The 17,488-nt window shown below is 34.9% G+C and overlaps 1 protein-coding gene across 1 annotated transcript in view; it reads left to right on the top strand.

Annotated features, from left to right (window-relative positions):
• LOC106614216 (uncharacterized) overlaps positions 1–17,488 on the top strand; it is a 96,460-nt gene that overhangs the window by 37,573 nt on the left and 41,399 nt on the right. Inside the window, 8 exon segments of the mRNA XM_036371381.2 lie at positions 11,741–11,801; positions 13,382–13,567; positions 13,873–14,387; positions 14,485–14,670; positions 14,832–15,097; positions 15,164–15,456; positions 15,522–15,711; positions 15,772–16,779. Of these exon segments, the coding sequence (XP_036227274.2) occupies positions 11,741–11,801; positions 13,382–13,567; positions 13,873–14,387; positions 14,485–14,670; positions 14,832–15,097; positions 15,164–15,456; positions 15,522–15,711; positions 15,772–16,779 (2,705 nt within the window).

Here is a 17,488-nt window from a genome sequence, read left to right as displayed (position 1 = left end):
GAGCGTTCGAGAACGCTTTGCTAATTATTGAATATCTCGACAGCTATTTGTTTGTTGAATTTCTTCAAATTTTCAGAGAATATTTCTAAGATATTATACTTTAAGAATAATCTGAGTTTCTGAAAAGAGGTCGAGTCTCTTACGATATCTGATTGAGTTACGCTCTGCACATTTAATAGTAGAAAGACTAATATTAAAAACTTTAACTAGAGAACTATGATTTATATGTACAGAATTCGATATTTTCAAGCTACAATTCAACAGTAAAGTTTGAAATGATGCCCTTTAACAGGGATCCTAAGAAAAAATCTGAACAAAAGTTGCGAAAATACTCTGTCGAGTTTACATTTTTTACAATTACGCCATTATTTTCAAAAACGCAATTTTCGATATAAAAATCCTCATAAATTATCTACTCGTTTGCCTGCAGCATTCCATCGGCAATTGCTGAAATACAATGAAATGCGGCACACTGCCAATTTCGCGCTGCTGTCATGCGTCGTTGCATACTGTTGTTGTTGCGAAATGCGTAATTGGTACAAGCACTTACGCACTTAAAGCTGTATTTTGCCGGCATATTGCGTAATTTGCCACAATAAGGCAGTAACACTCTAGCTATGGGCTGTTGTGTCGCGCTGAGCGCCGCAGGTGCCAGCTGGCGCTTGTCGAAGTATTCGTTAAAATAGGCGTTGATAAAAGAGAGGACAATTAAGGTTATAATCATATTTTTTCAGAATTTTATACTCTACTTTAGCGTGCTGGCCTCGAGCGCTAAATTTTATGTTGCTTATAATTAAAATATTTTTAATGGCATTTTAAAACTGTTTGGGAAATTACCTTAAAATTTGGAAAATTAAAAAAAAATAGCTTTTAATAGCGTTAATAGTTGAAATAATATTTATTAATGGAAGGAAGACGGGCTTGTAAATCTTAAATCTTTCCTTTATTTATTATAATTAAGTGCATGTTTAATTGTGGTCTTTACTAACTTAAGTTCCATTTAGTTTCGACTAAAATTTAAATTATTTCTATTATTTCAAACTATATGAATGACAGAAAAATATTTCAAATACTTAAATATGGGTTCATGGCAACTTTGTACGCGCGTGTTTTTAATTTTTTTTTCGAATACAATTGTCTAATTCTTTAAAGAACGGTGATTTTATGTTAAGTGCCCCCTCGGAAATCATATATTTTGGATAAATATAAACCAACGTTTCGCGTCAGATATGGCCCTTTTCGGTTAAAAATACACCAATTCTATACTACTTAGTTCAAAACATACATGTGGAAACCTAGTTAGATTTCTAATAAATTGTTTTTTATTTGGTACAAGTCAGAACTTCTCTGACTAGTTAAGTTTCATTACTCGTGTGATTTTTTTAATGCAGGTATAATATAACGAGTGTTTTTTTAAATGTGTGGATTTCAATGCGACAATACTTCTTTCGGAATCGGTATTTTGACAGCTGCTACTTGATTTTTACACAGTTTAGTTTAGCATTTCATAATGAACTAATTTTCAAATCGCGTTTTCAGTCGATTTAATCGCCTAGCAGAGTAACCGTGGATCGGTTACGCACCATATTTACTCTAATGAATAATGCGAATCTTCAAAGACGCCGTACCGTGCGCACCGAAGACGCTATTGGTGCTGTGGGGCAAAGTATCGAAAAGACCCAACTCGTGCAAGAATTGAAGCCGAACGAGCATCAAGTGCGTCGCACGTTCGGTCCACCATCGATCCAGATTTTCACAAAAAAATTAATGTTACAGGCAATGGAGAACGCAATAGAGCTATGATTAATGACTGAATTGGAGGATATTGATGTAGAGGACCTTTGGTTCCAATATGACGGCCCTACATGCCATACAGCCAACGAAACAATCAATTTATTGATTTATTTATTGGCCTGGCGTGGCCTCCAAGATCGATTTAATACCGTTGGACTATTTTTTTTGGAGTTATGTGAAGTCGCTTGGTTTACATAGATGAGACGATTGACGCCGAGAATAAAAAATTTTTATAACTGAAAGTTGCTCAGTTTTGTTATTCCACGAAAAGCTTTTAGATACCGTTAAGGGTATTAATAACATACAAATACATGTGTAATTAAATTTAAAAGAAGAAACCACAAAACAAAAGAGAGCAGACAACATTGCAACACCACAGGTTCTTGCGATATTTGTTCTGCTTCAGATTGTGTAAATAATTTTGATTTCATTGCAACCATTACCATTTTTGCCACAAGCAACACTGACCACCTTGTTGGCAACAAAACATTGTTGTTGTGATCTTATCATGGCAAAGCAAATAAAAATGTGTGAGATTTTTGGTTTCTAACCTACACTGTAACTGTTGCTTTTTGTGTACATACGAGTATCTACAACAAACAGCTGTCGGAACTGTAATGCCATTTGAAGAATTTATAGCTCGCCAACAACGTTCGGTTGTGTACGAGTATTTGGTGCGCCAAAAATACCAGGTTACTGCAATTCTCAGCGTGTTGCGGTTGTTAGTGGCTATATATATACATATACATGAGTATATGTAACTGACATTGGCATTTTTTAATAAATTATACTAGAAGATATAAAATCTAAGCCTAGTAGAAGTAATTACAAAACTTCTTTTTGTAAAATCGAATATTGGGTTACCCAGTACAACAATAATACAATATAATCATTAATAAAATATTAAATTAATAAATATTTACTGTTTAATAACCTTAACTGACCTTCAACCTACTAAAAAGCGTTACCCAACTACGTACATTTATTACTTCGTGAATTATAATTATGAATAATTGTCTGGTAAGCACTCCAAAAAAATACTCGAAAATATAACGGAAATCGAAATAAGTTACTGAACCAATTTAATTAATAAACAGCGAGCGTAATAAGGTGAACAAATTATGGTTATGTGGGTCCACACCAATATGGCAATTGGGAATACTTAGCAGCCAACCATTCCATAATTGGCGAAGTGTTTTGTAGCAGTGAAATTGAAAATTATGCATTAAAAAAATACTACAAAAGTATAGTCATTATTTATATTTATACAGACATATTTACTAACGCTATATATATAAATAGAAATCAGAAAAAATGCGTGAAGGGAAAAAAGTTTACAAATATTGCCGATTGACGTACGTACAAACATATATAATTTGAAGTCACTGTGTGGGTTACGTGGAATTTGATGGTATTGAACATGCTGACCAAATGAGTCAAAGACAGGTTTCTTGCGGTCTCGTAACTAGCCGGATTCAAATGAGAAAAACAAAAAGTGTGTAATAAAAAGCGAATATGTATTTGGTATGTAAATCCTTTTTGTGTTTAATTTTTTATTTACTTGTATAACAAATAGTCTGAGTAGGCGGTCAGTGCGTATTTAAGCGGCAATTTGGCAAGATTCGAATTACATCTACGAGAATGTCTTATATAAGTTAGAACACGTACGTCAAAATAGGCAGCCAGTTTTCGACAACTACATACATATAAGTACCTTAAAATAAATCTTAAATAAAATTATAATAATTATTTTATATTAAATAAAATGTAATAAAAATAAAAAATGAAATTAAATTTTTTGCAAAATATATGCTCAACTGAAAAAAAAGAGATAAAATAAAAATATTTTGATAAAACTAAATAAAAATGGAATAAGGTAAAAAAACAAAAAAAATATACAAGAAATATTATTATTTATATATAAAAAAAAATAAGAAAATTTAATTATTTACAATAATTAAATCAAATATAAAAAGAACAAAAATTTTTATGAAAATATGAACGAAACTTAAAAATTAAAATAAATACATTATCATATAAATAAATAACAGAACGTAAATAATAAACTGTAAAATATAAACATTCAAACCAAAAATATAAATAAAACAATAAGACAAAAAAAGTAAAAAACAATGAAACACTCGAAATATAATGGTGAAATATAAAAATTATATTAAAAAAAAAATTACAATTTTTATGAAAAGAATTATACAAAATAGAGGAAAATTAAAATATTTATAATACTAAAAAAGAGCAATCATCTTCTCTAAAAATAGTTAGCAAAGCAGAAATTGTACTTTATCGGATAATAAAAGTATGTGTGCGATACATATAAAAGAAGGAAGTTATATCTTTTTCACGGGTCAAACAGGACACGAAATCACAGAGAATAATTCAAAGTCAAAAGTTTTTTTAAAGAAATAAACAATTAGTATATTGCTATTATATATATATATATATATATATATATCTACATGCTTATAAAACCTAAATCACTCACAATATTTGGCATATAGTTTTTATTTAAAACTTTTAGATCGCGAAAAAAAAACATTTTTTTCACTGTTAGTTAAATTTCATAAACGTTATTTGACGTTAATGTATATTGAAACTCGTTTACATGCATTGCCAAGACGCGTCAGTCTAATAATGGTAGATTTGACACGTTTCTAAAATACCTAATAGGTTTCAAATTAGATTTTCGCTGCACTAGTTGTTGTTTTTTCTACACACTTTTAAACATGCAAAAATGCCGCTACAAATATACAGTATGCACCAATAAATTAACAAGCAACATTTTTCTTCAATGAAACATAACCTGTAAAAGCTATAAATTGGCATACATAAATATATTTTCGTTATTTATTAATCGTAACGGAGCGGTTTACATGCTCGCCGACTTATGTAATATGCTGAGTAATAAAAAAGGAAAAACAAACGAATCAGAAATCAAAAGTAATAACGTCCGACAATAAGTTCATTGATTACCCATCATCGCGGCACCACTGACTGGCTATTGCCATTGTTACTGTGTCTCTTATGCCATACTTTGTTCGAAATTAGCTTTGTGTTTTTGACTGTTTTATTTCTCATTTTATATTTTTTGTTTCGCCTGATATTGGTTACTGTTGGCCATGATGCCTAAACATTGCCACACACGCTCATTTGGCTTCGTTTTTTTCTTCTTTCTTTCGCTATTTAACTTAAATCCGCTTACTACTGTAAAGAAAAATCTATTTAAGTATCATCGTATGGCATTTTTGTAAAGTAAAGTAATTTTTATTTCAACATACACCTTATTAGGATGGTACATTTAATACCGAAATACCGTCCGCCCTCTGGTCCGCCTGCTGCATCACCTATACTCGCGTACTGCCTGAATAATTTATTACATAATTAACTTTTCCAATAAATACATAAGCATATATAGTATACTTTATAATTTTTTATTACTTTTTTTTTCATTGCTATTAATAAGCCATTTTTAAAATAATTTGAGTTAACTAATTACTTGTAGTATAATTTCCAAACCGTTTAGATAACCAATTAATTATGAAAACTTTGTTAGTCCCTATTAAATATATATATGACCAGAGTTCATTTAACCATGTCCGTCTGTCTGCACATAAGCGAACTAGTCCCTAAGTTTTTCAGATATCTATTTAAAAATTTGCTGCTTACTTGTCGATATCGGACCACTATAACATATAGCTGCCATACAAGCTGAACAATCGGAATACATTGCTGGTATGGGAAACTTATTTATTTGACGAAATATCTTCACGAAACTTGGCATGAATCGTTATTTAAGACAGAAGTGGAATTACCAAAGAAATTGTTCCGATCGGGTCACTATCGCATATAGCTGCCATATTAACTGAACGATCGGAATCAAGTGCTTGTATGGAAAACTCTCTCATTTGACGAGGTATCTTCACGAAGTTTGGCATGGATTATTATTTAAAGCAACAATGTAATCTCCGTAGAAATTGTTCAGATCACACCACTATGTCATTTAGCTGCTATACAAACTGAACGATCGGAATCAAGTTCTTGTAAGGAACCTTTTGTATTTGTGAAGGGTAAAGAAGGGCAAGGCTTCGGTACAACTGAAGTTAACGTTTTTCTTGTAGTTTTCTTCATCTAACGGTTGTTTGTATCACCTAAAACTAATCGAGATAAATAGGGGCATATGTATATATTGAAATGACCAAGATGACGATCCGTCTGTCCGTGCAAGCTGTAACTTGAGTAAAAATTAAAATATCTTAATGAAGTTTGGTAAACGTGTTCCTTGGCAAAAAAGAAAGGACGAGTTCGTAGATGGGCGTAATCGGACCACTGTCACTCCCCCAAAATGCCATTACTTTAAAACGTATAGAGTGCCATAACTAATCCGTAAATTAAGATATACTCAAATCTGGTATAACGAATCACATTAAAGTGGAGCACTTGTGGTTTGAAAGTCTTTAAAAAGTGGGCTTGGCCCCGCCCCTAATAAGTTTAATATATATATCTCCAAAACCTATAAAGCTTTACCACCCAAATTGGCACAGGCCAAATATTTTATAGTTTTTATTAAATACTACTGTGAGATAAATCAATAAATAAATGCGTCAGAGACATTAAATTTTACACCCAGGATGGCACAAGAAGGCTTTATAAAAGCCAGTATCAAAAATGGATGGTGGGCGTGGCACCGCCCCCTTTTAGGTGAAATCACATATCACAGAAGTTGCTGGACCGTTTTTAAACAAATTCAGTCTATTCCCATGTAATAGTGCGAAAATGGAGGAAATCGGACTTAAACTCCTCCTGCTTCCCGTATAACACAATCTTAAATTTCATCTGATTCTTTCACATTCCAGTATAAAAATAAAGCATAGATTTTTATATTGGGATAAAACTTTATCTCTCTGAACTTTTTGCCTCTTAAGTGTGCCACCTTATGACCAAAAATTGTCCAAATCGAACCAAAACTGGTCAAGCTCCTAGGTACTGAAAGCTCCTAGGGGACCCCTAGGGGTGCCTTCAGTTGACTTTTTACCGAAAATATCGATCAAAGTGTGAGATATATAATAGAAATTCGGAGGGAATCCTCTCCTGATAATAGCATCTGTGAGCGTCAAAAATTTGTTGAATTGCGTTAATATTTCCCTTATAATATAAATATTTTCGAACTTTCTAGTGACTTTATACCGCATATATCAGCCAATATGTGAGTTATCAAAATTAAAATGAGAGAGCGTATTTTCCTAATAACAGTATATTGTATCTTTGTGCCTAAAATAAGTAAAATCGGGTGAAAACTTGCCCTAGCCCTTATATATTGTTGATAATATGTGAGGTCCTTTACTGAAACTTAGGGAGTATTTTATTCTGTTCATTGTATGTTGTATTGCCAAAAATAGATAAAATCGGGTCAATACTATCCCTATGTGTTATATACCTAATGTTTAATGTGTGAGTTATACATTTATAAACTTGCTTGAAAATATAATCTCAAGTATACCTCAGAAATGTCAAAATAATTTCCGACTTTCCACAGGCAAAAAGTAAAATTAAATGAACAAGTTTTCTTAAAAATGTGTGTGGCAATATGAATGAAATTGGTCTGGATATTGGTCCAAACCTTATATCCCTAAAATGATGAATTGTGATTCTCTGGTTGGCGTTTTCACGACATCTTTTTTCTATTATGAAGACAAAAGCCTTACCTTAAGACCGTTTACAGGCCTAAAAAGTGTTTTCCATCCAATAAAATAAGCATATCGAACGAATATAACGAGATATAATGATCATCATATTAACATGTTTCTTTTTTGGAATCACTATATCTCAGAAAAGGGAGTTCTTAAGAAAAAAGTTTTGGAACATTTTTATTATTAAATTCTATGATTTACAATTTTCGTCTATAGGATACAAATTACCGTTTTGTTGAAAATCGGGGAAAAACCCTGTGATGACCCCCATAATGTTATTAACTTTCCTTTTGCCTAAAAGTCATCAATGCTGCACGTAAATGCCTTTATGGTATATCCTGTGATGCTAGTGTTCCAACATCTGAAGTATTTCCCTAGGGTCCATGGCTTCAAGCAACCCGTGGAGGATAAGGATGGTAGAGGGCAGCTAAGGTGAATTGTGTTCCAGGCTGCCCCCGAGCGGCCCAACTCGACTGCCTTATCGTTTTGTTCTATTCCTATGTGACTAGGTACCCAGATGATATTTACCGAGTTTCCCATTTAGAGACTAGTATTATAGTATTTGTGTGAGACTTAGTATTGGCGCTACGGATAGCCGCTTGGCTGTGTTTTGCTGAATCTTCTTTTTGCAAATAATAATTGTGTTGTAAATATTTAATAATTTATCAGAAGCCTGAATAAAGCTTGGGAATTGAAGTGTAGTTCTATTATAACTCTATCTAGGGAATACAAATAAAATACCGTGCTTATATCTACAAATTTACACATATTTTTGTAACTTTTCCGTTTATAACATTTTTTTATATAAGAGGTGTTGAAATGCTCTCGAAAATATACCAAAATAATTACATAATTAGGCGCAGCAATGTAACTTTCTAAATGTCAACTAAATAAATAACGCAGTATGTGTTAAACAGTAACAACTAATACTAAATTAAAATGAATGAAAATGCTAATAAATGGACAAATCAAACAATAAAACGTGTGATCGTCGAAATCGCTGCATTTTTGTATTTAGAAACGCTTCCATTTACTTTGATTGTTGCATTTTCCCCGAATTCCCGATCACTCGGCATTCACTCGATGAATGGCGCATTTTTTGCTGCGCTTATATGTATATTACCGCACAGATAAACAGTTATATACACGAAAGGGCGTGCATATATTAATTATTTAAGTGGTTTATTAAATTATGTAAGTTTTCTTCATCATTTTTGCTGTTGTATCTTGTTAGTACAAGTTATAAAACAGCTGCCGAAGAGCGGCCGACGTTGGCCAAACCGCACGACCTTGATTAGTCTCGCTGCCGCGTGGAGGCGCCTCTGGTTAATTGCGTTGTTGTGCCTTTTGTGTGGCGTTTTCTTTATGCATATTTATCAAGGTACAACATTTGCTGTCCATTGGGATGAGCAGCATGAATGAATCGCCAGTCTCCAGTGTTTTGCGTTCACGTTTGCGAATCGCGGTCATAGTGTCAATGTTAATCTTCAAGTTATGCAAATGAGTGTAAATTTTAAATATATTTAATTTTGGGAAGATGAATAGGAACAGCAAATTGCTTGTGATTTACAAGTTTTGTGCATTCTTGAAGTAAATTGAGTTGAAAAATGTTTTTGGCACACATTTTTATACGAGGCGTGTAACAGACATTGTTTATTGCTAATTGATTGCATATTTACTTACTTGAGTATTATACCCCACACATTTTATTTAACTTTTTTTTTCTTAATTGACGACCATTTAATTTATATTAATAACATACCTTAAAGATTCATCTAAAATCAATCGGACAAAAAAAATTATAAACTAGTGGCTGATCGAAGCCTTTTTAATAAACAAAATGGTTTATGAAAAATCGAAATTAAAAGAAATCCTTCGAACATGTTTCATATTTTCAAAAGGCTACATAAATTTCATTGAAATCTACCGAGCGAAAAATCTTTCAAGCTACAGTGGTCACCAATTCAAAAAACATTGTTTTGAGAAAACTGCATTTATAGTTTTACACGTACGTTCCAGAGCGCCCGATAACTCTTTGCTAATTATCAAATAACTCGAAAAATATTTTTCGGATTCACTTCAAATTTTCAGAGATTATTTCTAAGGTATTATACTTTAAGAAAATTAAAAATCGAATTTTTGATCATTTTAATCTTATATTTTTTTGTGGCGAAATTTTCAGTTCTTTTAGCTATACTAGAAGAAATATTTCATATTTGCTGCTTGCTTAACAATTTTCACACATAGCAGATTTTACATAGTTAAAAACTCTGGAAAATATTTCGGGTAAACTGCTGGTGAACGAGTTTTCTTTGCTGTTTCCTTTTGATTATTTAATAAGTTTAAATTTTAAACAGGTTCAGGTCATAATTATGAGAATTCTCTGGGCAATGGTAAAGTATGGTTATTTATAAGTATTTTCAAATCATATTCTAATTTAAAAATCAAGCATTTTCAAGGTTACACTAAAAGTGTTTGAACAATTCATAAAGTCCAAAGATCTTCGATTAGAAAATTAGTAAGATTTCGACCAAAAATGAGACCTAAAAAACATAGGAACTTCAAAGCAGTTACGGCTCGGATCAATCCGCTCCAGAAGTAATTAACTACTGCGGTGGCTATCTAATGCACTTTCGCTATATTCTAGTTTTCAAAAGTAAGTGAAATCCCTTTGACTATGGTAAAAGAAAAGAGTTTTTAAACCACACAAGAAACTCTTTTCCTGCAGTCAATACTGCAAACAATGTGATTATTTTACCAAACTAAACACAACATAACGACAGGTACAAAAGAAGAGCAGTTCAAAGAAGTTGATCCAAAGTGGTTGGCATTTTTTTACTTTTTAAACCAAAAGTGTTACTAGTGAAAGGTTAGGTTTGGTTAAGAGGGCGTTCCTAAAAGAGATCTCACTTGGACAGCATAGAACACCAGTCCGTTGTGGTACCTACAACTCCTATATAATAAACCATTATACACTTACAAATCGACACAGCACTTTGAGCCTATCACACATTTGATAAGGCGGCTAATGTCAGTTTTGGCTATGTCTTCTGGTTCGCCGAAGGTAAGACCGTTGAGATAGTTTAACCTACGACCAGGCACTCAAACGAGTTGGATGATGAATTAGCTTGATGCTATTTCTAGTAAGGACCGACACTCCTTGACTCGCTTGCGCTTGAGCGTACAGTTACCTCCTTCCCTGAAGAGGTTGCACCTCCTAGCTTTACCTCAACTGCCACCTTAAACAGTTTAAACACCCATGATTTATAGCTAGTTTTAAACAGTTTGAAAACAAGCTACGAAAGCTTGAAAGCATAGAGTATGAAAACCGATATCCTTACAACAATAGCCACTTCAATAATTCACCAATTCCAGACGGAAGTTTATTATTAAGTCATTATTGGTTTTCGTAGAGAACCCTGTACCATCTATACATTTTATTTTACTTAGAGAAGACGGATCATATCCCAAATTCCCTATTTCATGTCGTACACGAAAATGGACACAAAATCTATGATCTATATTTGCAAATGCTGAAAATATGACACTCAATATTAATTACCTGTTTTGTTCTTATTAAAAACGAAATTATTTTATTTTAGACAAAAACTTTTGCGATAACTACTCTTCCCTCTACAAAATTTAAATTTTAAAAAATCTTTGCAAAAGTAGTTAAAAAGAAAAAAATTCAAATCAATATCATTTCATTGCCCTAGAGGGAAGCCGACACGAGTCTCACTCATGTCAAGTAATACCCTAGTTAAATAATTGTATACTCAAAGGCATTTATTTAGCTACAAAAATACGGGTTGCACGCACAAAAGTGAGCGCATATGTCTTGTCACTCTTATGAAACATTTATTTCGTCAATTGCCATCAGTTGCCACAATTGCATTCCACCTAAAATGCACAGACGCTGACGTTGCAACTGTCGCGTAAGCTAATGCTTTGCGTTAGATAAAAACGTAACCGTATACATGGAGGTATATGCACACAGGTATACGCATAAGTTCATGAAAATAATATTAAAAATGGTGCTTTGGCCCAGTTTCTGCTGCAATACGTGGTGGGCTGACTGTTGGTAACCACCTGTTAACTATTTTTTCAAAAATACGTTCAGAGCTTCTAAATTATAGTGGCATAAACTATTTCTAGTTAATAATTTTGATTTTATCGTATTAATATTTAAATATTTAATTTTCTACAAATAAAATAAACTTATTATTCTTTTTTTTTTCTTTCAGCTTCCGCGAGGAGCGGTTTGGCAAACCCTCTTCCTATTATGTGCGGTGCTTTTCATAAATGGTGAGTAAAAAAAATAATATTGGAATGCATTAGGTATCACAATCACCTACATACCTTTTGTCAAGCTTAACTAAGCAATCAGCGGGCTATCCAAGAGAGCATAATCATTACTGTCGTACTGTTAAAAACAATCATAAAGTTCATATGCGACTTCCAACTTTTAAATATATTCTGTTTATTTTTAACCTCTTTTATCGAATCTTGGACCAAAAATACAAAATAGCAATACAAAAGTTAAAATTGAGAATTATTGATCGAAGATGAATAGTTTAGAAATGTCTTACATAAAAGTAGTCCGGGTCAAGTGTGCTCAATTAAGTATTTTAACCTGTTTTGCCTCTTGAGAAAATCTTTGTGTACTAAAATGCCTAACAAATCTGTTGCAAAAATACCAAATTTTCTTATAATCAAAACATTGGATTATATTTCACTTTTTAAAAAATATGTACATACTCGTCAAATATACCTTAGAGATCATTTAAATTTAGCTACATACACACTCTTCCTTTTCTTCAAGCCAATCGAATATTTTTAAGGTCAGGCAGCATTCATCACAACAAAAAATTGTCCAATTGTGAAAAACTATCTGAGTGGTCGGCAATCATCCATATTGATTTGAGGTCAAAATTTTAAGTTAAGAAGAATTAAACAGGGGGTTCCGCAGGGTGGTGTCCTCTCCCCGCTACTGTTTAACTTCTATATTTCGAGACTCCCTCCACCACCAGAGAGAATTTCCATCATCTCATCTACAGATGATTGTATGATATTGACGTCAGGCAATGGAATCGATGGCATGTGTTCGAAAGTAGCCTGACACTCTCCCCCACTAAATCCATAGCGACCATATAAATGAAATGGACGAAGGAGTACGGACTGGATCTTCATATCACAGTCAATGGCGTTAAAATTCTGACTGTCAAAACCCCTAAGATTTTAGGCGTTACATTTGACAACCTGTGCTCCTTCAATCCATATATAACCGCGTTTAATGCCAAAATACAGAGCTGCAACAAAATCTTCAAGTCGCTAGCCAGCTGCTCCTGGGGAAAGAACAAAGAAACGTTGTCGGCAACATACAAGACAATCGGCCTCAACTACGCTTCAGACGCATCGGGTATTGCACTCCGGTCTATTACAGGATGCCCTTGATGCTGCTGTCGAACGCCGACATAGGGAAGCCTGCATGCTTTTGGTCAAGGAACGCAATGCACTGCTGTCCAAACACTTTCTGCTATGGTGATTTCACAGAAACCGTGGTTGAAGTCAAAGCACCATCCATAACAGAAGAAGAGCTCGAGTTTCCCCTGTAATCTAACTAGAAACTAGAACATTATTGGTTACATAAAGTCGTTAATAAACCGACATGGTCTTCATAAGACGAAGTAAATGCCATACAATTTGTCAAATATTGGCAGTCATGCTTTATTAAAAAACAATTTAAAGCTTTGATAAAACACTCTAGACATACGTACATATGTAGTTAAGCTTGCAAAAATGTTCTAAGCCTAGGTAATAGCAGTTACAAAAATAACTACTTGAATCTCTAGTTTGAATAATCTTAATTTTTTTTTAATTTTCAGAGGTCCGTTCAGAAGGCAGAGTCGTTTGCTACTACACCAACTGGAGTGTCTACAGACCAGGCACAGCGAAATTCAATCCACAGAACATCAATCCATATTTGTGTACACATTTGGTGTACGCTTTTGGTGGATTTACAAAAGACAATCAGATGAAACCCTTCGATAAGTACCAGGATGTAGAACAAGGTGAGTAAAAAGATCTTGGAACCACTTATGGCTTAAGTATGAAGAAAATGGTAAATTTTCTTTTTCACGTATATATATTTTTTTGTTTTTTAGAATAAAATATTTTAGTTTTAACCTCCCTAGTATGTGCATATATAACACTACAAACCATGTAGTTATACAAATCCATATTCTACTTAACTCTTTCCAATTGAAATAGCATAGTAAACTCAATTAACACTCCCATTTTTGTTATCTTTTCATGTTTCTGTTGGTGTGTCATCATTCACCCACCATTTCGCATCATCCGTCACTTCACTGAACAGGCGGCTATGCCAAATTCACTGGCTTGAAAACGTACAATAAGCAATTGAAGACCATGATTGCCATCGGTGGCTGGAATGAGGCCTCATCACGTTTCTCGCCGCTTATGGCCAACCCGGAGCGACGACAGCAATTCATTAAAAATATTTTGAAATTTCTACGTCAAAATCATTTTGATGGCATCGATTTGGATTGGGAGTATCCGGCACAGCGTGAGGGCGGCAAGCCGCGCGACCGCGATAATTATGCGCAGTTTGTGCAAGAGGTGCGCGCCGAATTCGAACGTGAGTCACAGAAGACCGGACGTCCACGTCTGCTGCTGACAATGGCTGTACCAGCAGGCATTGAGAACATCGAGAAGGGTTACGATATACCCAAACTGAACAAGTACCTTGACTGGTTCAATGTGCTCTCGTATGATTTTCATTCATCGCACGAACCATCGGCTAATCACCATGCTCCATTGTACTCACTGGAGGAAGAGTCCGAGTACAATTATGATGCAGAATTGAATATTGTAAGCATATTGAAGTTGTTGGCGGTTGAAGTAATTGAAATTTTGATTGAAATGATTTACTTTTATTTCTTCTCTTTCGGCTCGCTCCTGCTATTAGGATTATTCCATCAAATATTATTTGAAAGCTGGCGCTGACCGCGACAAGTTGGTGCTGGGCATACCAACATACGGACGTTCGTATACACTGATTAATGAGGAGAGCACAGAAATTGGCGCACCGTCAGAGGGACCGGGTGAACAGGGCGATGCTACACGTGAAAAGGGCTATTTAGCCTACTATGAGGTGAGTGGTTTGAAGAAAATTGCACTCAGAAATAAGTAAGCAAATGAATGCTCCAAAAAGAAGAAAATTTTAAAAGGAATTGATTAGTCACTCAGGCAAATAAATTCCTAAATTTTCAGACTTATGAGTTTTAACAAATTCACCTATTTTCCACATTACAGATATGCCAAAATCTGAAAGAGGACCCTGAGTGGACCGTAGTACAACCAAATCCTAATGCAATGGGCCCATACGCCTACAGACGTAATCAATGGGTTGGTTATGATGATGAAGCCATTGTGCGTAAGAAAGCGCAGTATGTGGTCGAACATGGCTTAGGTGGTATTATGTTTTGGGCCATCGATAACGATGACTTCCGCGGCACTTGCAATGGAAAACCCTATCCATTGATAGAAGCAGCTAAGGATGCTATGCTCGAGGGCTTGGGGTATAATTTTGCATATTTTTAAAATGTTCGCCTATTTTTAAATCACTTATAATTATTTTCACACAGGCTTGGCATCAACGAAGTTGCTAAACCGAATGCGCCCAAGAAGCCTTCACGTTCACGCAGTCGTGAGAATTCGTCATCGAAATTAAATCGTATTAGTGGCAGCAGCGAGGGTAAGGGATCTGCGAGTCGTACGACTTCGAGTAGTGGGCGCCGTCGTTTACAATCCACCACAACAACAACAACACAAGTGCCCGAAACTACGATAAAATTGACTAATCCAGAAGGGTCTTCATTGTATATTGGCGGCCGCGTGACAACACCAGCACCACCTACCACGCCTGACCCGGGAACTGGTGAGTGCCTACGTAAAACACACTTTGAAATATATTTTAAACAATTCTTATTTCAACTTTCGTAGACTTCAAATGCGAAGAAGAAGGGTTCTTCCAACATCCACGTGACTGTAAGAAATACTATTGGTGCTTAGATAGCGGTCCGTCTGGTTTGGGCATTGTGGGCCATCAGTTCACTTGCCCATCGGGACTGTATTTCAACCCGGCCGCAGACTCGTGTGACTTTGCGCGTAATGTGCCCTGCAAAACGAAGAAGTAAGTGTCCATATTTTCCGTTTTTTTTTACATACTCTATTATAATTTTCCATTTTTTAGAGCTACAACCGCTGCACCTGTAAGCAGCACAACGACGACAACCACTACACCACGTCCTACAGCTTCCCTCAATCGTATTTCGGCTGCCACTTCGCGCACATCTTTCTTTAGAACCACCACTACAACTACATCAGCTCCAGAGGAGTACGAAGAAGAAGAGGAGGAGGAGGTGGAGGATGTACCAACACATACTAAAGATAGAGATGCTGAAGAAGATCCACAGGTTATAAAAGAACTCATTGAACTCATACGCAAAGTGGGTGGTCTTGAAGAGTTAGAAAAGCACTTGCAACGGAAAGATGATGGCACAATATCGATTAAAGGCGGCTCGAGTGAATCAGGTGTGGCTACAACGCCAACGCCGATTAGTAAAAATCTTTACGACAAAGTGCTTAGCAAACCTAACACCTTCAACTCGTTCCGCAATCGCTTTTCCTCATCATCACTATTTAGAAAATCTGGCCAAGCGAAAACGGAAGAGTCGACTAGTAGTAAATTAGAAAGCGAGGAATCACAGTCTAGTGAAGGTGCCAGCAGCAGCGGCTACTCCAAATACTCGTCTGTCGTGCGCGGTAACAGCAGGCAGGGTCCGCAAAATGAGGGACTTGATAAGTTGTCCGAGTTCGATGGTTTTCTGAAAGAAAAGAAACAATATGTGACAATAAACAGGCATAGAGGTGCATTTAGAGGACAAGATGATGAAGATGAAGTAGAGGAAAAGCAAACTGTTGAAGATGATACCGAAGAAGAGGAATTGAGTAGTAGAAGCAAAACCACAAAGCGGCCAACCAACACAGTCACACCTTCGTATGCCAGCATAAAACGCACCAGACTAACAACTATTCGTACTGAATCAGATGAAGACGCTGAAGGAAGTGACGAAGAGGCTAAAACTGTAAAAGAGAGTGAAGACAAGCGTACCTACACATCACTAAATCGGAATCGCGGTAGGTTTACCACCACTAAAAGCAACCAGCCAGCAGAGGAAGTTGTAACTAATTCAAATAGGTAAGAAATTTTTTAATACAAACAAAGGGTCTTTTAAACTTTTCATTCAATTGTTGGTCAACCCAAAAGTTATGGAACGTACTAATCATTGATTGGTTTTATTCCCGTAGTTTAGAAGACACAAGAATACACTGAAATTATATATATATTGATCTAATACAAGTATAAACTGAGTAGTAAGTAAGTAAGTTTTAGAGGGTTCGAGAGAGTAAAAAGATGATCTTAATCTAATAATTTTTCATCATGGAGCCTCTCAGAGCTTTGAAATATTTCCAATTAATTTATTAACCTTGGTTTTTTAAAACTCTGGTAATTACGGCACAACAGGGCTTTTACCAATATTTCCGATTGTCTTACAGGAGAGTAATTACAAGTAGTACTCGGCGTCTATGAGTCGTTGGGTTAAATAGCGACAGTCGGACGGTCATTAGTCTACTATACTCTAAATATAAATCTACATGAAAAACTTCATTACAAATTTTTCGGACCCGATTTTAATCGGACTTAAAACCACTACAATTGAGGAAGAGATAGTTCACATATCTACCCGATATGAAAAACCTTTTAGACTGCTTTAATACAATAAGATGTCTCTTTCCTTAGATAACATAAGACTTCCATCACAAAACTGTACTGAACTACGCAATTTCGTTACACAATTTTCTAATCCTCACCTCTAATTCTAAATATTTTATTTTTTTAACGTTTA

The sequence above is a fragment of the Bactrocera oleae genome, chromosome 5 (genome assembly GCF_042242935.1).
Source record: "Bactrocera oleae isolate idBacOlea1 chromosome 5, idBacOlea1, whole genome shotgun sequence".
NCBI lineage: Eukaryota > Metazoa > Arthropoda > Insecta > Diptera > Tephritidae > Bactrocera > Bactrocera oleae.
Note: the sequence above shows the minus strand (reverse complement) of the source record. Positions and strands in the feature narration are given on the sequence as shown.